The sequence below is a fragment of the Capricornis sumatraensis genome, chromosome 6 (genome assembly GCF_032405125.1).
Source record: "Capricornis sumatraensis isolate serow.1 chromosome 6, serow.2, whole genome shotgun sequence".
Taxonomy (NCBI): domain Eukaryota; kingdom Metazoa; phylum Chordata; class Mammalia; order Artiodactyla; family Bovidae; genus Capricornis; species Capricornis sumatraensis.
This window is the reverse complement of record NC_091074.1, coordinates 18848165-18869657: the sequence shown is the minus strand read 5'-3', so window position 1 is coordinate 18869657 and position 21493 is coordinate 18848165. Positions and strand designations below refer to the sequence as shown.

Below are 21493 nucleotides of genomic sequence, written 5' to 3'. Positions count from 1 at the left end.
AGTCTCAAAGAGTCGGACACGACTCAGTGACTAAACGACAACAACAAAGACATTTGACCAACACCACATGGACTATTAAAAGTTGACATTGCGGGTCTTCCCAGGGGCTCCCTGGACTGAGCTCCCAAAGCAGGGGGCCCGGGTTTGATCCCTGGCTGGAGAACTAGATTCCACATGCCATAACGAAGACCCGGTGCAGCCAAATAAACATTGTTTAAGAGTCAACATTGCCCCCTTTTCACACTGAAGTCACATCCAGACCAGCTGCCTCAGCTAGTCTCTCCACTGGACCCTCCCAGGTTGACTGTCCCATGTTATCGGGACCAACCAGATCGTACATTTCTCTACCCCTTCCCTTTTCTACATAATAACAGGTCAGACAGCTTGGCTGAGCAAATATGATAGATGACAGCAAGTATGGAAATAAAGAAACGCCAACCAAATGAGAACGTCCAAAGGCTGTTAATTCAGAGCTTGCTGTAGTAAGGGAGTCAGTGGGCAGCGTCTGCATCTGGCAGGTACTGAAAGGCAGGCCAGGGGCTTCCCTAGGGGCTTGACAGTGAAGAATCTGCCTGCAGTGTGGGCACATTCAATCCCTGGGTCGAGAAGATCCCCTGGAGAAGGGAATGGCTACCCACTCCATTCCAGTATTTTTGCCTGGAGAATCCCATAGACAGAGGAGCCTGGCAGGCTAGTCCATGGGGTCGCACAGACTCAGACACGACTGAGCGCACAAAGGCAGGCAGAGGGGTGGGAAGGCTTTCAGCACCGTGAACAGAGACCCCTGGCATGGGGCAGCTGTGAATGGGGACCTAGAAGCAGGGATCCTATGTGATTCATGAGGATGAGTGAAAAGATGGCGAATCTTGCTCTATTTGGCACTTTTTATGTAGAATTTCTAAAATAATGAATATATTTATCTTTCCTTGATTGGTCCTTGTTGGAAGCAGGGATAAAGATTAGGGAAGCCCGTGAGCTAACAGGGTTGTCTGTGATGAGAGTTTAATGGCTAGCCAGTTATAGCAAAAATGTGAGTGCCAACAGAACGGTGAGGTCTGCTGGGAGAGGGTCATTTGCAGAATTAAAGACAGCGCCATCATCGCTAAAGGGTTTACTCTGGACGGGAGCTGTAACTTTCCAGCCATACCTCTAGTCATCTGAATTAGATGGATTGTTTTTGTGTGTTTCAGGTTGTCAAAAATTATTTTTCTGTTCTGTAAGCAACCACTGCTCATGTTTTAAAATACCTAAGCATCATGGTAATCTCTTTGCAATAGAATATGGATGAAGGGTAAAAAATTTAAAAAAAGGTTAGGGAAGCCCTTGAGCCTGGTGGGCTACAGTCCATGGGGTCGCAAAGAGTTGGATAGGACTGAGTGACTAAGCACAGCACACAGGGAAGCCCTTAGCCCTTAACCAAGGTCTGGCCACTTGGGGCTGATTGTTACAGAAGTTATTGCTTTGCTTCTTAGATTGTTATCAGAGATAGCAGTCTAACTTCCTACATGTCTGAGATAGAGCAGGCTGACTTCGTGAGCTGTTTATTGTAGATCAGGGGTTGGCTTCCTAGGCTGGTGGTTGTGGACTGTGGGCCAAAATTCTGTTTTTACATATGCCTGTCTGTCTGTATATTCAGTCCCTCACAAGGAAGCAATGCTTTTGGTGATTTATTCTGGCTGCAAATTTTTCTTCCAAGCTTATAATTTAGCAGCATATCCTTTTTACATGCTTGTGAGCTAAGTCGCTTAGTTGTGTCTGACTCTTTGTAACCCCATGGACTGTAGCCCACGAGGCTCCTTTGCCCATGGGATTCTCCAGGCAAGAATGCTGGAGTGGGTTGCCATTTCTCTCTGTAGGAGATCTTCCCGACTCAGGGATCAAACCTACATTGGCAGGCGGATTCTTTACCATTGAGCCACCAGGAAAACTCAGCTTATTCCAGCAGAAGACACATCTCTCCTACCATTAAACACGCTCTACCTGATTCAAGTCCCAGTAGAGTCTAAAGTGACTATTTTTAACTTTCCCTCTCAGCCTATCTGTCACAAGTGAAAAAAAAAAACAAAAACATTCTTTTCCTTCCTTCCTCAAAGGTTACAATGTTAACCCTCAGATTATCTTTATTTTCTTTAGACTCTCTGAGTTTAGGGTGTTCCTCTGGTCAGAGAAGAAAAGTCATTCCAAGTTAATTCTCTAACTTGGTAACAGGGAGGGTTCTGCCCAGGCTGGGAGGCAAAGGACACACAGCCCAGGGGTCTCCCCGGCATACCTGCACGTGGTCCGTGCAGCTGAAACTGTCTGTGAGGAGCAACAGGCCAAAAGCTTCAGTGACGTACTTGGTCACCATCCTCTTCTTCTTATCCAGGAGCCTTCTCCTGATATATTCTCTTAGCTTGGGGATTTCTGGAATTCACAGGCAACACAAACAGTTTGAAAGGGCCAGAGTTCATAGGAAACAGCATTCCTGAAAATGAACAGATCAGGATGGCAGTCTGAATCAACTTCAGTTGAGGTCCTCTGTGGGTGGGATGCTCATGAAAGCAACCTTCCTGTCTCCCCCGGTCTAGGGTCAGCGACTACAGACGGGAGGTCAGCAGTGAAGCGTCAGGAAGCACAACAGTGCAGAGACACACACATTTGCTCATAGGTGTGGAAACTGGCAAGCTAGAAGTGTGGCACAGAAAGTTCTAGGATGGGAAACTCAGAGTGCCAAGCTTATTCGTGAGAATTTTAGTGAGTGAGATAAAAATACATGTATTTATGTGAGTTACCAGTTTCCTCCTCGGTGAGGAGCGCCTGCTGCCAGTACTCCTGGGCGCTGACCGTGTACACCAGCTCAGAGGCTTCCAGAACGCTGGAGTCAGCTGGCAGTTTTCTCTGAAGTGAGAGAGGCACACAGGGAACAGAATCACTCAGCCACCACAAAGGCAGCCAAGCACCCGCTTCACCAGAGCCTTCAGCAAACTTGAGCTCATCCACTTTCAGTTCTGCACGAGCCCCATAAGGAATGAGCACCATTCTCAAGGTCGGATGTTCCCATCTGTCCCCCTCGCCAGGTCAGAGGTCGTGAGGACACTGTGGCAGAGATTCTCTGCGGAGTTAAAAAATAGCAATTCTATTTTTGTGTATGGAAGTGTATACAGAAAATAGTTCAGAAGTGTATTTAACCTTTAAAAAAAACAAGAGTTACCATGGGATCCAGCAATCCTGGATCCTGGGCATGTATCTGGAGAAACCTCTAAGATACATGCACCCCAGTGTTCATAGAAGTGCTAGGAACAGACGAAGAAGATGCGCTCTATGTGTGTATATATATATGTGTGTGTGTGTATTTATATATACATACACACACACTGCAGAATAGTACTCAGCCATTCATCTGCTGATGGCCACTTAGACTGTTTCCGTGTCTTGGCAACTGTAAATAATGATGCGAACATTGGGGTGCGTGTATCTTTTTGAATTAGTTGTAACCCCATTTTTAAAAAAATCTAGCTTTGTCACTTAAATCATTTTGCAGTGATAACACCTGTCTACTTCTTTTACTTGTATGAGCATTTTGATATATACCCCTTGTGCCCTAACCTTTATTTTTAATATTATTCTCTACTCTTGGGCTTCCCTGGTGGCTCAGCTGATAAAGAATCCGCCTGCAATGCGGGAAGCCTGGGTTAGATCCCTGGGTTGGGAAGATCCCCTGGAGAAGGGAACGGCTACCCACTCCAGTATTTTGGCCTGGAGAATTCCATGGATCCATGGACTGTATAGTCCATGGGGTACAAAGAGTCAGACATGACTGAGCGATTTTCACTCACTCATTCACTAAAAGAAACCCAAGTTTCTTTTATAGTAATAGGTCCATGTTTTGGGACAGAGGAAAAAAAAAATTGGTCTGAATATAAACTTGCTGCCAGGGAGCAAAGATAGTCTTATAACGTCTTGTTGTTTTTAGCTGCTAAGTAGCATCCGACTCTTTGAGACCCATGGACTGCAGGACACCAGGCTTCCTTGTCCTTCACTATCTCCCGGAGCTGGCTCAAACTCACGTCCATTCAGTCAGTGATGCCATTCAACCATCTCATCCTCTGTCGCCCTCTTCTCTGCCCAGCAGGATATCTTTCCTGGCATCAGTGTCTTTTCAAATGAGTTGGCTCTTCGCATCAGGTGGCTAAAGTATTGAAGCTTCAGCTTCAGCATCAGTCCTTCCAATGAATATTCAGGACTGATTTCCTTTCAGATTGACTGGTTTGATCTCCTTGTTGTCCAAGGAATTCTCGAGTCTTCTCCAACACCACAGTTCAGAAGCATCAATTCTTCGGCACTCAGCTTTCTTTATAGTCCAACTCCTGCATCCATACATGACTACTTTAAAAACCATAGGCTTGACTAGATGGACATTTGTCAGCAAAGTAATGTCTCTGCTTTTTAATATGCTATCTAGGCTTGTCATAGCTTTTATTCCAAGGAGCAAGCGTCTTTTAAATTCATGGCTGCAGTCACCATCTTCAGTGATTGGGGAGCCCAAGAAAATAAAGTCTGTCACTGTTTCCACTGTTTCCCCATCTACTTGCCATGAAGTGATGAAACTGCAAGCCATGATCTTAGTTTTTGAACCCTGGGTTTTAAGCCAGTTTTCATTCACTGTTCTTTTACCTTCATCAAAAGGTTCTTTAGTTCCTCCTCGCTTTCTGCCATTAGGGCGGTGTCATCTGCATATCTGAGGTTATTGATATGAGGGTATTGATTTTTAATGTCTGATGCTGAAAGGATTCAGCTTAAATTAAGGGCCAACATGTGAACTTGAACATCAAACAGAACACAATAATTCTGTGAAAAGCAACGAGTTCATATGATATTTAAACTGAGTAAAACAATAAGGTATTGTGAAATAATATCTGTCTGTCTGTCTGTCTATCAGCTTCTGCCCTGAGTTCCTGACACAGGGCTCCTGAGACCCTTATACAAAGAGGTGTTGGAAGAATCTTTCATTCTAAAATTTAGTCTTTGACCCCAGTTCCCAGCACAGAACTCCCAAATCCCTTGGGATTTCTAAGCATACCCCCTTTCTCCAGAGAGGAGAGAAGAGCTGGAAATGTAGTTCATAATTGATCGTGTCTACATGAGGAAGCTCCATAAATTCCCAATAACATAGGGTTCAGAGAACTTCCAGGTTGGTGAAGACATCCACATACTTGGAGAGCAATGCACCCCAATTTCTTGGGACTGAAGCTCCGGCCCTGGGGAGCCTCCCAGACCTTGCCCTATGTGTATCTTGATCTGGCTGTTCATTTATACCAAATTCTTTATTATGTAGTAAACTGGTAAATGTGAGTAATTGATCCACTGAGTTCTGTGAGCTGTTCTTGCAAATAACTGAATCCAAGGGAGAGGAAGTCACAGGAACCAGTTTGTAATGAAGTCAGAAGTCATGCGTAACCGGGGGACCCACTTCTTGTGATCCGTATCTAAAGTGGGGGCAGTCTTGTGGGACTAAACCCTTAACCTGTGGGGTCTGATGCTATCTCCAGGTGGTTGTTGTTGTTTAGTCGTATCCAGCTCTCTGGCAACCCCATGGACTTTAGTCTGCCAGGTTCCTCTGTCCATGGGATTTCCCAGACAAGAATACTGGAGTGGGTTGCCCTTTCCTCTTCCAGGGGATTTTCCTGACCCAAGGATCAAACCCACGTCTCCTGTATCGACAGGCAGATTCTATACCACTGAGCCACCTGGGAAGCCCTCTCTCCAAGTAGACAGTGTCAAACTGAGTTAAACTGTAAGGCACCCCGCTGAGATCAGGGAGAATTGTTCGGTGTGGGGAAAACGCCACACATCTGTGGTCAGAAGTGTGAGCATGGTAATTGTGTGCAAGTAAAAAGAGGAACACACAGGAACAGTGGTGCCGGTTTTCTTTGCAGGTTTGCTAAAGCGAAGGCAAAATGCAGTGTAATAATCAGCTCAAAAGCCATGCCTGAACATCAAAACCCAGCTCTCTCTTGCCTGGCACATGCAGTGAGCCATCCTGAGCTTTCAGGTTTCCCTGAACTTCTCAACACCACCTACCCTAACTGCCAGCGTGACTGAGGATCCTTGCTCTGAGTTCCTCTGGCTGACTCAGGTTCCCATCACTCCTGGTTTCATTTTTGTAACACCACCTAGATTACAGGAAAAGCCTCCGCAGCTCGTCTGTCTACCTCCAGTCTTCACCACCCCCTCTTCCCGCTACCCGTTCTCCATACTGGGCTTCCCAGGAGGCAGGAGCGGTAAAGAACCCGCCTGCCAGTGCAGGAAACGTCAGAGGCGTGGGTTCAATCCCTAGGTTGGGAGGATCTGGAGAAGGGGGTGGCTACCCACTCCAGTATCCTTGGCTGAAGGATCCCATAGACAGAGGAGCCTGGCAGGCTATGGCCCATAGGGTCACAAAGAGTCGGACACGACTGAGCGACTTAGCACACACATGTTCTCCATACTACTGAGAAAATCACCTTTCTAAAATATCCCCAAATTGAGATCAATGAGAGTAGTCCCAGGACTCTGTCATTTTCCATAAATATTTTTTTCTTAATTTTCATTTTTGTAATTAAAAAAATAAGCATACACATTTCTATGTGTATATAAGCAAATATAATTAAATTCTGCCTCATTTTTTCCATGGCTAAATTAAAATATGCCCCAAATGAAGGCCTGCAGGACAAGTAAAGGTTTCACAACAATTCAGACTGAAAAAAAGGTGGCTGGAGAATGAAGGTGTTATGTAGCCATCAGAGGGATAGGTGTGCAGACTTTAAAGAACTTGTGCCCTTAAGAGTCAGAACCATAGGCATCTGCAAGCTGACATTTTTGCACAGACCCCATCTCATACACACCAGTTTGCCACATTTATTAGCAGTAAATAAAATCATGAATTGTAAATTGAGGTATTGGGTTGGCCAAAAAGTTTGTTCAGGTTTTTCCATAAGATGGCACGCAACCTCGAACGAACTTTTTGGCCAACCCAATATTTTCTGTTTCTACTTCCAGAAACAATATAATTATGTCCTCCACAATTAATGAGAACAAGAACAGCTCTTCTGAGTTACTGCCTCGTTAAAATCAGCATTCAGGAGTTGCTTGGTAGAAGACCTTGGCTTATGCATGAGGTCTGATTATTCTGAATTAGAAACAAAAGCTTTGCAATTTTCACTTCCACATTGTACACCAGACATTTTCTGCATCCAAATAATTGAAGTCAAAATACAGAAAGCAGTTAACTATAGAACTGGCTGCAAGGGCATATGCTTTTCCTATTAAACCCAGCCCTGAAGACTGAGTTTCAGCAAAGCTACCTCAACTACCACATCTAACATTGAGGTAGTTTTCTTTATATTTATCTTCAATTGGTTTCAGGTTTAAGGTTGCATAAGACTATTACAGGAAGGAGTTTTATGTTTCTAACTATTTTAGTAACAGAATAATAAAAATAACTTGAGGAACACCAAGATTCCCACAGGCCAATTATTCAAACTTGAAAAATAGGGCTCAGACCTTATATCACAACACAGCATATGCCCTTTGTTTAGCTATTCAAACCTATTTGCCTGTAGTTCACCCAGCATAGCAGATTTTTTTCAATTACGTTCTTCCTTCTGTCTTGAACGCCCTTTCTCCTATTACTTCTCCTCACCCAAGACTACTGATTCTTTAAAATTCTGCTCAAGAGGCTGAGGAGTTTTCCCTGAACTTCTCACACCACCTACCCCAACTGCCAGCATGACTGAGGATCCTTCCTCTGAGTTCCCACCGCCCCTCTGCGTCCCTCTAGCCAAGCACACTTCAACCTGCGTGATAATCCCTGATTTTATCTGCTCATGGCTCTCAGTAAACCATACACTCATTCAGTTCTTCCAACAATCACAGGCAGTAGACATTATTACTTCCCAGCTTTACAGATGAGAAAATGGAGGCTCAGACAGGTACAGTAATTTGCCTAAGGTTACAAAGTAATCAATAGGACACATCGTCTACTTCAAAGCTTTTGCCCAAACAGGCACGTGTGTCTCAAAGACTGAGGCGCTGAAAAGCAGAAAAATGCATAGCAGAATCTGTTCACTCACCTTGAGTTTATCCTTGAGAATTTTATTCCTCTGTAGCTTTATCATTTCATTTCTTTCTAAAACAGCTTCTCGCTGACTTTGAATAGCTTGCTGGATTATAAGAAGAAATAACAGCATGGCCAAGAATGCAGGGTTATCCAGAGTAATAGAGGGGTAAGGGGGAAACATCTAAATAAAGGGAACATTCAGGGGGCTGCTCTTCATTTAACCCAGACAGGTGTGCAGGTGTTCCAGTCATATAACACTAGGCATAAAAAGTGAGGTCGCTCAGTCATGTCGGACTCTTTGCGACCCCTTGGACTGTAGCCTACTAGGCTCCTCAGTCCGCAGGATTTTCGAGGCAAGAATGCTGGAGTGGGTTGCCATTTCCTTCTCCAAGTCATAAAAAGTATTGTTTAAAAATAACTAGTCCAAACTTTGGTCTGTCAATTACATCTCAATCAAGCTTTAAAAAAGAAAACAACTAGTCCATACTTACGTTTCCCACTTTTCTTTCCCTGAAATGAAAAATGGAAGAATTACTTATCTCATGATGTGTCTCGGCAGTCTTGACTTGCCCTGAGAGCACGCCTTTGTTCTCTCCCTAAGCTCGTTCTTCAGCCCAAAGGCTCTGGCCCACCTCCAGGGTCCATTTGATGGTAGTATCTTAATTTCTTGTTATTTCGTTGTCGGTGGGATTTTCTGTGCCCCCACCCCTATCCCAGTCAAGGTGCAGACCTCTGTTGATGGACATTTCAGAGAGAATCATACAGAGTGTGAAGCAAGTCAGAAAGAGGAAAACAAATAGAAAAAATGGTACTGATGAACCTATTTGCGAAGCGGAAATAGACACAGACATAGAGAACAAATGTCTGGACTTTAAGCAGGGAATGGGGAAGTGGGATGAATAGGGAGATTGCGATTCACATATATATATACACTATGTATAAAATACGTAGCTCGTGAGAACCTACTATCTAAAACAGGAAACTCTACTCAATACTGTGGTGGCCTAAATAAATCTGAAACAGAATCTAACAATTCAAAGCTGCACCACCCAGACAGCGTTATAGGAAGTGTCTCCTAGCTGTGGGGCATCTACGCTTCCCACATCCGTGGCGGCAGGCAGGTCCATCGCACTGTGAAACACCAGGAGCTGCTGTTTGCATCTCAGACCCATGAGTGGCCTCCCTGGAGCTATGCAGAATTCAGCCTCTTGGGCGTTAGCAGCTGCTCTGGAAGATTCTCAAGACAACCCACCCGATGGCCCAAAAGTCACCCAGGCATCTCTTTCATCACCAATGGTCACTTGCCTGTGTCCACAATGCCCATGAGTCAAATCTCTGTCGTTACGCCTGGGACCCACAGAGGGAAGCCCGCGTTCCTGCATGCCCAGAGCGGTACCTCAGGTATTCCGGCAGGTGGAGCTTGTCGGCCTTGGTGACCACCAGGGCCAGGTCCCTGCAGAACCCTCTCTGGCAGGCTTTCATGCTCTCATTCAGAAGGTCCTCGTGGGCTCTCCCTCCAGAAATCCTTTCAATGTCACTGATCACCCAGATCACGGAGCACTTGTCGATGGTCTGTGAAACACGACCACAGCGTGTTTAAGAGCATACATGGTGCCTCGGTTGTAGCATGTTAGCCGCTCAGTTGCCCAACTCTTTGTGACCCCATGGACTGGAGCCTGCCAGGCTTCTCTGTCCACGGGAGTCTCCAGAAAAGAATACTGGACGTGTTTCCTTCATGTGTCGTGTCCGTCCTCTGGGCTCTGCCCCAGCTCTCTGTCCAGCCCCATCTCTCACCAACCCCCGCCAGTACACTCTCTATGCAGCAGCCACATGAGCTTCTTGCACATCCGTGGGTGTAAGCTGCGCATCTATCTTGGGGTCTTTGCTCTTGCCACAACCTCTACTTGACCTCCGTTTGCCCTCTGAGATCACCAAGGGCCACCTGAGGCTAGGTTGGTCACCCCATCTCTGCATCCCATAGCACCTGTACTTACCTGCCCTGGTGCTTCTCAGGCAGAGCTACTGTACAGCTACTATACTGTACAAGGTTGGCACTCTGCACCCCTCCCCCGCTCCCCACCCAGACTGCAAGGTGCCGGATGGGAAGGGGCCACATCATTCAGCTTGGAATCCGTAGCACCTCAAACACAGTACCTTGCCCATACTAGAACCCTCATAGATGTCTGTGGCATTAGTCATTGATAGAATTCAAGAAATCAGACCTTCAGTCCCAGATCCCTCACTAGCTTGATTTGCTAAGCTGTCCTCTAGGGAGAAGTCTTGTTTTTCTGGAACTAGTCCTGGTCATGCGTTTATCCCAAAGCTGTCACTGCAGAGCATTATTTTGATGTCTGGCTTGCCCTGAATATGCAGAGCATGACCACAAGGTGGCAGCAGGGAGCCAGAAACCCATATGATTGAATTGAACATGAAATTGTAACTTAATGATTTGACAGCATACGTATTGCTTTATCAGATATACAACAAGCAATTGTGACATTTCTCGGACTGCATTGTTTTACCCATCTCATCTCTCCATATAAATGGAAAACTGGTCCAACTCCAGGATTGAATTTGTTTTATGGTTCCTCAGAATAACACTTTGCACATAAAGGTGTGACAAGTTTGTGAGTTGCTCACTAAATCATTATTTGCTCTCTGCCACTGGTTCTTAACTAGTGGACCTTTGACAATGCCGGGAGACATTTCTAACTATTCAGACTGGAGGGGACGCTAGTGGGCAGAGGCCACAGATGCTGTAAGCATCCCATAATGCCTAGGTTGGGCCCCTACAGCAAGGAATTTCTCTGCCCTCTCCACCCCGAAGTCAGAAGAGCTGGGGCTAAGAAACCATGGTGTAGAGCAGAGGGGTTCAAACTTATTTTTAGCAGTGGATCTCTTTTCCAAATGAAATCTTAGGAAGAACTCCAGTGGTCCAACTTGATTTTTTTTAAGTAGAACAGCTTTAGTTGAATTTGAAGTGGAGGGTTTGAAGCCCCCATCTTCTCTGCACCCCCCATCCTCTGCCCATGAACCTCTTGGCTTCATGGATCATTGTTTTGAAAGCAACCATCTCAAGAGTCAAACAGATTTCATTGTTTTATAGAAAAGGTACATAGTAGACCCCACGAGGCAGAGGATTGACTTAAGGGCACACAGATCTGGGTCCTGAAGCTCCTCCCCTACATGGATGGACTCAAATATTCAGGCAGGAAAATAAAACCCATCTCTCCCTCCCACTTCCCAAATTATAAGCAATTCAGGGAAGCTTCCAACAATTCTATCACTTGTGGAAGATGAAACCTGCCAGCTCCTCCTCCAGGGCGGGGTCTCTTTCACTTACATCCCCCTGGTCCTAGTGAATTGCTGTTATTATTGTTGTTTAGTCGCTCAGTCATGTCCAATTCTCTGCAACCCTATGGACTGTATAACTCTCCAGGCTCCTCTGTACATGGGATTTCCCAGGCAAGAATACTGAAGTGGGTTGCCATTTCCTTCTCCAGGGGATCTTCCCAACCCAGGGATCTAACCCAGGTCTCCTGCATGGCAGGCAGATTCTTTACTCTCTGAGCCAGCAGGGAAGCCAAACAAAAGAGGACCTCGATCATAAAAGTTGCAGTGGTTAAATTTCAGGCCCTGCCAGAAAAGGCCAATCTATAAGACAAGAGCCTCTGGAACTGGGAGGGGGTGGAATGGCCCCCACTCACCTCCCTCCTTGCAGTGAGAATGGGCCTCTGAGAGGTCAGGTGACACTTAGGTGGCACCACAGGGGAATTTGAGTTAATGGTTCTAGTTTAGGGAGGGCACTGCTGGCAGCTGGTGGGGGTAGAGGAGGGGGTTGAATTCTGTCCTCCCTGGATGGAGGGGAGTCTAGTAACTTTTCCTGAGAGGATATCACAAAACCACAAGAATGTGGGGGAGCTGTTGCCAAGCAGAGCAGGCTGGGAACCATCGCTTCGCTTCAGCCCAACCTCCTCAGAGCCCGGGTTCTGAGCCAGGTCTGCTGGCTCCTCTGTTCTGAGTGGCCTTTGATAAGCTTCCCAGTGTGTCTGAACTGGCAGCGGCCACGGCTCCATCCTGTGCCAGAGGCCGGCCACCCCCCGAGGCTGTCACTCCCCACGCTCGCCTGGAACTCTGAAACCCTGCAGAAACAAAGGCTCTCCTGGCCAGGCCTGAGCAGGCCACCAAAGATGAAGGACACTGGGAGACTGCCTCCACCTTAAAGAACTGTTAGGGAAGCGTCCCAGGTGGTTCAGTGCTGAAGAATCTGCCTGCCAGTGCAGGAGACATGGGTTCCATCCCGGATCCAGGAAGATCCCACATACCACGGAGCAGCTAAGCCCGTGCACCACCGCTACTGAAGCCTGCCCCCTCTAGGGTCCACAGCTAATGAGGCTGGGTGTTGCAGCTACTGAAGCCCGTGCATGAAGCCCTACTGAAGCCTGGGCAGCTACCGAAAGCCCGAGCTCTCCAACAAGAGAAGCCAGTGCAGTGAGAAGCCGACACGCTGCAACTATAGACTAGCCCCTGCTCACCACTGCTAGAGAAAGCCTGTACCCAACAGCAAAGACCCAGCGCAGCCAAACATAAATAAATTAAAAAAAAAAAAAAAAAGAATTGTTAGGGGGCTTTCTGGAGGTTGAGAGACAGAGGCTCAGCTGAGAAGGCAGGATTCTGCTCTCTGGTTTAAATTCTGCCACTTGGTAGCTGTGTGATTTTGGGCAAAGGACTTCCCGTCTCTGAGCCTTCATTTCCTTAGCTGTAAAATCAGGGCACAGGCTGCTTATCTGTAAGCTGCCATCCTGATCTTTATGGAAAACCACAGTTGTAAAGCTCCCCTGGCCCACAGTCATTCATTTAGCACAAATCTGGGGAATTTAAAGTCTACATACACCAGGGAAGCAGCAGTCCAGCAGAGAGATTTTTGGCAGCCTCTGCGCTGCTGATGACTCATGGACCTCTGCTGACCCTCCCAGCCCCTTCCAGCTCTGTCCTGTGCCCCGTGCTCCCCCCCCACAATCCTGCAGCCTCAGCTTCGGCCTTTCTTTCTCTGTCACTCACCCCCTTGGAGCTTCTCCAGGAGGCATGGTATTAAAGCCCACCCCACCTTGCCCAAGGGCTTCCCAGGTGGCTCAGTGGTAAAGAATCTGCCTGCCGATGCAGGAGGTGTGCGTTCAATGCCTGGGTTGGGAAGATCCCCTGGAGGAGGAAATGGCAACCAGCTCCAGTATTCTTGCCTGGGAAATCCCATCAGAGAGGAGCCCGGTGGGCTACAGTCCACAGGTCACAAAGAGTCCAACATGACTTAGGAACTTACCAACAACTCCTTACAGCCAAAGCCAGGAGCAGCCTTCTGGTTCCTTGGTGCGTGGCTATTGGCTTCTCTGCTTTGTACCCAAATGTTGCCCTCCCTGTCTCACTCTGACCTTGTCTCCCCTGCTCACTCTCGGGCCCCTCTGTTGCTGGCCCTTCTCATGTACCACAGTTTAGCTCCAGCTCCCAGGCCTATCTCGTGATTCCTCCCTCCCCGGTGTCCCTTGCCACCCATATCCTACCATTGCCCTAAAGCTTAGAACGTGGGAGAATTTAACTCTCTCGAGCTCATAAAACCATTAAGCGGAAAGTGGAACACCCTTTGCTGCTTTACAGAGAACGCTGGGGATGGAGAGAGAGGGAATGAAGCCCTGTGGAAGAGAATCACCTTTTTCCACATCTCGTCCCTCTTGCTGTTGAAGTCGCCTGTGCCTGGAATGTCCACCAGCACAACCCCTTCTGGAATCAGCTCTGATTTGGGAAGGGTCACTTCCACCAGTTTGATCAAGGGCCAGATGTGTGTCTCAGCAGATCCGCCATCCCAGTCTCTCCTCTGGGTCCGGATGTAGGGGTCCAGCTTGACAGACAGCTCCCCTGCCTGAGGAAGAAGGACAAGGTCAGGTACACGAGACGGTCTCCAGCACCTGTGCCCTAGATGGGCTTATGACTTGGGTGCAGCAGAGGTCCACTGCGTCATGTGAGACGTGGTACTGGGTGACAGGCCCCAGGAGGCCTGAGGTCCTACCTGGAAGGGTCTAGGCTCAGAACTACAAAGAACACTGGGAGATCAGGAAATTCAAGCTCCTATGGGCTTCCCTGCTGGCTCAGATGGCAAAGAATCCACCTGCAATGCAGAAAATCCAGGTTCTGTCCCTGGGTTGGGAAGATCTCCTGGAGAAGGAAATGACAACCCACTCCAACATTCTTGCCTGGAGAATCCCATGGACAGAGGGGCCTGGCGAGCTACAGTCCATGGGGTCGCAAAAAGTGGGGCACACCTGAGCAACTACCACTGACAGATGGAGAAAATACAGGCAGTGAGAGCAGGACTTGAGGAAGGTTACAGCTTCACTGGAGGCTGATTTTACCTTCTAAATTCCATTCCAGTTCTAAAATCAATGGAAATCATCTGCACTAGTCTAAATCTGTGTGTGAGAGAGAGAGGATCTTTGAACTAATGTGAACATTTCTATGACCAGAAAGCCCTGACTGTGGAAAATTGATCATGAAATGGTGACCATATTTTCTAAGTTGAAAACTGGTCTGAAGTTGATCTTCAAACGGTTTTAAAAATTTATCTTCAGAACTTGGAAGATAAATTTTTAAAACCATTTGATGAACTGGAGTCTATTATACAGAGTGAAGTAAGCCAGAAAGAAAAATACCAATACAGTATACTAACACATATATATGGAATTTAGAAAGATGGTAATGATCACCCTGTATGCGAGGCAGCAAAAGAGACACAGATGTGTAGAACGGACTTTTAGACTCTGTGGGAGAGGGAGAGGGTGGGATGATTTGGGAGAATGGCATTGAAACATGTATACTATCAGGTAAGAAATGAATCGCTAGGTTCTATACAGGATACAGGAGGCTTGGGGCTGGTGCCCGGGGGTGATCCAGAGAGATGATATGGGGTGGGAAGTGGGAGAGGGGTAAGGATTGGGAACTCATGTACACCCGTGGCTGATTCATGTCAATGTATGGCAAAACCAATACATTATTGTAAAGCAAAATAAAGTAAAAATAAAAATTAAAAAAAGAATTTATCTTCCAAGTTCAAAAGAATATATGGACAGACCGGCATTTCCATGCTATTTTAACGATGGTGAGTGAGATGAAGAATCATTCTCAGCCTGCTGTTTTTCCCTAAACGCATTCATGCCAGCAACTCTGTGCAGCAGCGAATCTCTACTGGGATAATTCAGAGGACAGAAGGTTTGGGATGTAGTGCAGTCACCGTTAATAAGTATCTACAGAATGGCCCTGAAAGAAAGATAAATTCTTAAGAGAGTTGAGATCAAGTCAGAGAATGTGTTGCTATCTGGGTAGGAAATAAGAGATATCATCACGGGACTTCCCTGGTCGTCCAGTGGTTAAGACTTTGTCTTCTAATACAGGGGGCATGGATTCAATTTCTGGTCAGGGAGCTATGATCCCACATGCCTCACAGTCAAAAAACCAAAAAAACAGAAAATATATTGTAACATATGCAATAAAGACTTTAAAAATGGCCCACATCCACAAAAATTTATTTAAAAGATTGCGGTTCTAATCAAATAATGCAAAATTGTGAAAGAAGAGATGATAAAAGTTCTTTAAGATATTTTGATTAAAAAAACAAGCTATGATAAGGGCAACAGAAAAGAAAAAGCAAGAGGCTTAAAAAAGCGTGGGCTTTCTGTAAGAAAAGGGCTCCCGTCAATAAACGGGGCTTCCCAGGGGGCGACAGAGGTAAAGAACCTGCCTACCAATGCAAGGGACGTAAGAGACGTGGGTCCACTCCCTGGGCTGGGAAGATCCCCTGGAGGAGGGCATGGCACCCCACTCCAGTATTCTTGCCTGGAGAATCCCAGGGATGGGGGAGCCTGGCGGGCTACAGTCCATGTGGTTGCACAGAGTCGGACATGACTGAAGCAACTTAGCCTGCTGCTGCTGCTGCTGCTGCTAAGTCACTTCAGTCGTGTCCGACTCTGTGCGACCCCATAGACAGCATCTCACCAGGCTCCCCCGTCCCTGGGATTCTCCAGGCAAGAGCACTGGAGTGGGGTGCCATCGCCTTCTCCAAACTTAGCCTGCACATACCACTTAATAAACTAGTGGAGACAAACCATTCTAGGAAGTAAACTCAGATTCCCTCTCCCCTGACTAGAATCCATGCCCCGAAGTCTGAATTTGTGCCCTCACTCCTGGAGATGCTGATTCCATTCATCTTGTTTCAAATGGGTGAATTCGTCATGCTGGGAAGGAATATTTCTAAGTGCAGAGTAGTGAGGAAATGAATATTACCTTGACACCTTGGTGTAGGTTGTTTGTGTTCAGATAAAGTAACCAGTTTTGCTGTCATTGTGTTTCTTTGGACCTGCTCTGTCTGTATTTTGGATATTAGGAAGATAATTAAAGTTTGGGGGGGGACGTTGTCCTTTTTTAATTTTATTGAAGTATAGTTGGTTTACAATGCTGTGTTTGGTTTCTACTAGTGAGTCAGTCATACATATATGTACTGTTTACCATACTCTTTCCCACTGTGGCTCCTCACAGGATATTGACTATAGTGCCCCGTGCTACACAGGAGGACATGGTTGCTTACCCATTAATTAGTTTTCATTATGGGCGTCCCTGGTGGCTCAGAAGGTAAAGAATGGCCTGCAATGCAGGAGACCTGGGTTTGATCCCTCCCTGGATTGGGAAGATCCCCTGGAGAAGGGAATGGCAACCCACTCCAGTATTCTTGCCTGGAGAATCCCATGGGCAGAGGAGCCTGGCAGGCTGTTGTCCATGGGGCCGCAAAGAGTTGGACATGATTGAGTGACTCTCCATTTAAACATAAGAAAGGGGCTACTAACCTTTGTTTGATTTTCTAGATATATAAAAGTTAAGTGCCTTAAAAGGTTGAAGTCATTTGACATCTAAGTATGTCTGGTCAAGTAGTTCAAATTTTTTGAGAGAAACAAATATGCTAAATTTGAACTCTAAGGCTAAGGAATGTTGATTAATTGTGTAAGTAGTATTAACTTTTAAAGGAGGCTTTTCTATATTAAACAGGAGATAATTGGACATTAAGTTTTAGAACTGGTGTAAGTAATTGTTGTTGCTTTATATAGAAAGCACCAGATTTACAAATAGAATAACAATATTTTAAAGGTGAATTTTAAGATGCAAGAAAAACTAGGTTTTTTTAGTGTGCAACGTAAGTAAATTGCATATTAGTTCCACATGTATTTTGGTTTAACTTAAAATTGAATTTTAAGTTTTTTTAAAACATGTTGATCATAAAAGTGAGGAGAGCCTGGTTCTACTAGTTGCTTATCTAATATCCACCCTGCCCTTCAGCCATGCTAGTGGCATCCTGACTGTTTGTATATTTGGGAAGGCAGTGGGTTGAGACTGGTCTCAGCCAACCACAAGTCGACTTCTTGTTTCCCAAGACTCCCTTTCAGCTCAGAAAACCCACATGGCTCAGTACTGACCAAGAAAATCTACATGGGAAATTTGCTGGGTGTGTTTCTAGGAAAGCTTTTACTTCCCAATAAAAGAGGAGATGCGGTTGGTACTCCCTGTTTAGCCATTTGTCCCTTCCATGAAGCTAGCTGCGAAGGTCAGCCCTTCAGTAGCCATTGTGTGACAATGAGGCAACTGGATGTAGACGGTCAAGGGACCAGAGGTCTGTTGATCTTGACATCGTTGAGCCGCTGAACCAACCCACAAACCCAACTGCCCCCAGACTTCTTATGTGAGAAAATGGATAAATCCCAATTTGTTTAAGCTGTTATAAACTTGGGTGTTTTTTTTTTAAATTATTTGCTGCAAAACACATCCTTAATTAATCCTCAAGTAACTATAAACAATCTTTCCTGTGCACAAAAGCTCCCCCCTCAGACATGAAAAATTCCCATTTGACCGCAAATTAAAATTCCTGGCTACTTCTGATTTTGGTACCAACTTATTTCCAATAAAACACTGTGCCTTGGGACTTCCCTGCTAGTCCAGTGGCTAAGACCCTGCACTCCCAGTGCAGGTGGCCTGAGTTTAATCCCTGGTCAGGGAACTAGATCCCACATGCAGCAACTAAAGATCCCACCTGCAGCGCTGAAGATCAAAGATCCTGTGTTCTGCAACTAAAACCCGGCGCAGCCAAATAAAAGAGTAAATAAAAATATTTTTTAAAAGCGGAGGTGGGGGGTGTCCTTGGTGGCTCAGTGACAAAGAGTCACCTGCCAGTGCAGGAGCTCTGGGTTCAGTCCCCGATCCGGGAAGATATGCCGCACGCCTCAGGGCTAAGCCTGAGTGCCACAACTGTTGAGTCTGTGCTCTGCAACAGGAGAGGCTGCCACAGTGAGAAGCCTGAGCACCACGCCTGGAGAGTGGCCCCCGCCTGCCACAGCTGGAGAAAAGCCCGCGCAGCAGCGAAGACCAGCGCCGCCAAAACTAAGGAAATAAATAAAAATGAAAAGAGAGAGAGAGAGAGAGAGAGAGAACCTGTGCCTTGCACAAATCCCCTAAATGGATCCAGTTGTTACCCTTGAGGCTCATGATAACATCAAGAGAAACATTTTGAAGCTACCTCCTCTGCCTTGAGGGAGATGACTCTGGAGGTGGGAATCTTTCCTCTGGGCTTGGCCCTTAGTAACTCCTCATAGCTCTTTCCTTCTGCTCCATTTCCATAAAACATCTGCAGCTTCCAAACAGCTTCCTCCACCGCGTCGCCCCTGTCCCACGCATCCTCCTCTTCTCCGCCCAGCCCCTCCGTCCTGTGCAGGAGTGTGGTCAGGTTCTTCAGCTCCTCCTTCCACTCCTGCCAAGACAGAGTGGGGCCAAGCCCACCCCCCCACCATGACACAGATTCAGCAGACATTGACAAAGTCCAGTGAGCCTGTTGGGGGGCAGGGGGACTCCAGGAAATCTAAGATCATCTAATCCAGGCAGGTATCATCCAACCCAAGCCGCTTATTTGGTCAGTGAGGAAACAGGAACCCAAAGAGGAAAACGTCTTGCCCAAAGTCCCATAACCACCTGAGGCAGCACCCAAGCTAGAGCCCCCATCCCGTTCTTTTGGACTTTCTCATTGTGTAGGGCCTACGTTCTTTTCGTTTAACAAAGATGTGAGCTATGTTGACAAGGAATATAATGTGAATCTGTAAGAGAGAAAGAAGGAAAGAAAGAAAAGGAAGAGGGAAGACAGAGCAGGAAGGGAGAAGAAAGGATGGAGAGAGAGGGAAAGAGGGAGAATGGGAAGGAAGGAAGGCGGGGGAGAGAGAGAGGGGGTGAAGGAAGGAAGGGGCGGAGGAAGGAGGGAGAAAGAAGGAAGAGAGAGAGAGAACAGGGAGGGAGAGGAGAAGGAAGGAGGGAGGGAGGCAGCTCTTACCTGGTCGGAGAGAAGGTGGATTTTGGCCTCATACTGCTCACAGCAGCCCGAACTCACTTGAACGATACAGGACGTACATATACTTTCTCCCGACACAGGTAGGAACATGGCTTGCTGAATGATGGCATTGATCAGGGAGCTCTTCCCGGCCCCGGTGCTTCCGAATAATCCAATGTAGATGGGGTCCAATGATGGTTTTTCAATCAAGGCAAGAAGCCTGTTTCTAGATGAGTTTTAAAATGCTCATTGTCAAGGTCATCAAAGCAAGGTTGGGAGACCATACAGCAAACAATCCTGGTCAAGTCACCCCATCTTTCTGAGCCCTCTCTGCAGTCTCTTTGGTCAAAGGAGAATATTCAGCCCTGTTTACTATACAGAGTTGTCCGGAGGACCAAATGAGATCATGCAAAAAGGGCTTTCCCTAATTGGGTGGTTAAGAATCCACCTTCCAGTGCGGGGGGTGTGGGCTGGATCCCTGGTCTGGTCGGGGAACCCAGTCCCCACATGCTCCGGGGCAACAGAGCCCACGTGGCGCAACTAGAGAAACATACATATGTGCTGCAACTAGAGAAGCCTCGTGCCACGACCAGGGGCCCTTGTGCTGCAACCAAGACTCAGCACAGAAAAAAACCTTTTATTCAAAAAAAGCACATGCAGAAATATTTGGCAATGATAATTCCTCCAGGTAGCACAATAGTAAAAAATCCGCCTGCCAATGGGAGAGAGGCAAGAGACATGGGTTCAATCCCTGGGTCGGGAAGATCCCCTTGAGTTGAAAATGGCAACCCACTCCAGGATTCTTGCCTGGGATATCCCATGGAGAGAGGAGCCTGGCGGGCTACAGCCCATGTGCCACAACAAAGAGAAGGACACGACTGAGCACACAAGAAGAAGAAATGATAATTCTACACAAACTCTACGATGTCTGTATAGATGTGACCTTGTTTATGTTCCATGAAAATTACACAGTCTTGATCTTAGACATGAACTTTATACAGTGGTGAGAAGTATTATTAGGAGCAACCCTGAGGGTCTTACTGGGCAGGAGATGTAGCCTTAACCCCACTTAAATCTTTCAAGGCAGCTGGACAGGACCTTTGACAGTACAGGCTCAGCGTCTCACAGCCTGGGCTAGATTCCACCCCTTTAACTCATCAGCAGTGTGACTTTGGTCGATGTCTTGGACTCTTTGAGCCTCAATTTTGGGAAAATGAGTGATAATCATGGCTTCTACTTTGTTAGGAGTTTTGGGACAGTTAAATGGAATCTGATGTATGAGTGTAAAGCACTTTCACTTTCCGTTTTCAAAGTCTTTAGCAGATTACCTAGCAACGGGGACAGCGCAGTGTGGCAACTACCAGTGTTAACAGAAATGGCCCATAGCAACAGAACTTTCTGGCTTTCTTTGCTTAGTTCCTAACCAGAAATTCTCTTTTATTATTGCAGAAAAGCATCTACCACCACCTAAGGAAAGACATCCAAGGAAGATCTGATGGTAGCCGATGCCAGACTCACATGAGGTACTTGACGCTGTTGGGGATGCTGTCATCCAGGAACACAGACTGAATAAGTTTCTGGTAAGTGTTGCTCAAAACTCTTCTGGTCCGAGACTCCAGTTTTTCATCTGGAATCAATAGAGATGTATTAGCAGGGATGTATTAATACCTGGCAGGCTTCCCTGGTCACTCAGACAATAAAGAATTCCACCTGCAATGCGGGAGACCTGGGTTCGACCCCTGGGTCAGGAAGATCCCCTGGAGAAGAGGGCATGGCAACTCACTCTTCTTGCCTGGAGAATCCCCATGGACAGAGGAGCCTGGTGCGCTGCAGTCCATGGGGTCGCAAGGAGTCGGACGCGACTAAGTGATCAAGCATATTAATACCTGGCAGAGATCAAGCACTTGGCCCGCACAGGGCGAATCTGCTTAATACGGCAGAAAAGGTGGGGGTGGGGGATGAAATGAAAAGCCAGTTAAACGAAAGAGCAAGTTATCTGATGGGAGAGGTCACAGATC

The 21493-nt window shown here is 46.6% G+C and overlaps 1 protein-coding gene across 1 annotated transcript in view; it reads right to left on the bottom strand.

The window, feature by feature from the left end:
* Positions 1-21493, bottom strand: part of NUGGC (nuclear GTPase, germinal center associated) — a 41405-nt gene that overhangs the window by 14120 nt on the left and 5792 nt on the right. The window contains exons 3-11 of the mRNA XM_068974650.1: positions 20994-21102; positions 19479-19701; positions 18678-18908; positions 13779-13988; positions 9474-9649; positions 8569-8587; positions 8091-8180; positions 2772-2877; positions 2270-2403 (exon numbers count right to left, since the gene is read on the bottom strand). Coding sequence (XP_068830751.1) covers positions 2270-2403; positions 2772-2877; positions 8091-8180; positions 8569-8587; positions 9474-9649; positions 13779-13988; positions 18678-18908; positions 19479-19701; positions 20994-21102 — 1298 coding nt within the window. The remainder of the gene's footprint in view (positions 1-2269; positions 2404-2771; positions 2878-8090; positions 8181-8568; positions 8588-9473; positions 9650-13778; positions 13989-18677; positions 18909-19478; positions 19702-20993; positions 21103-21493) is intronic.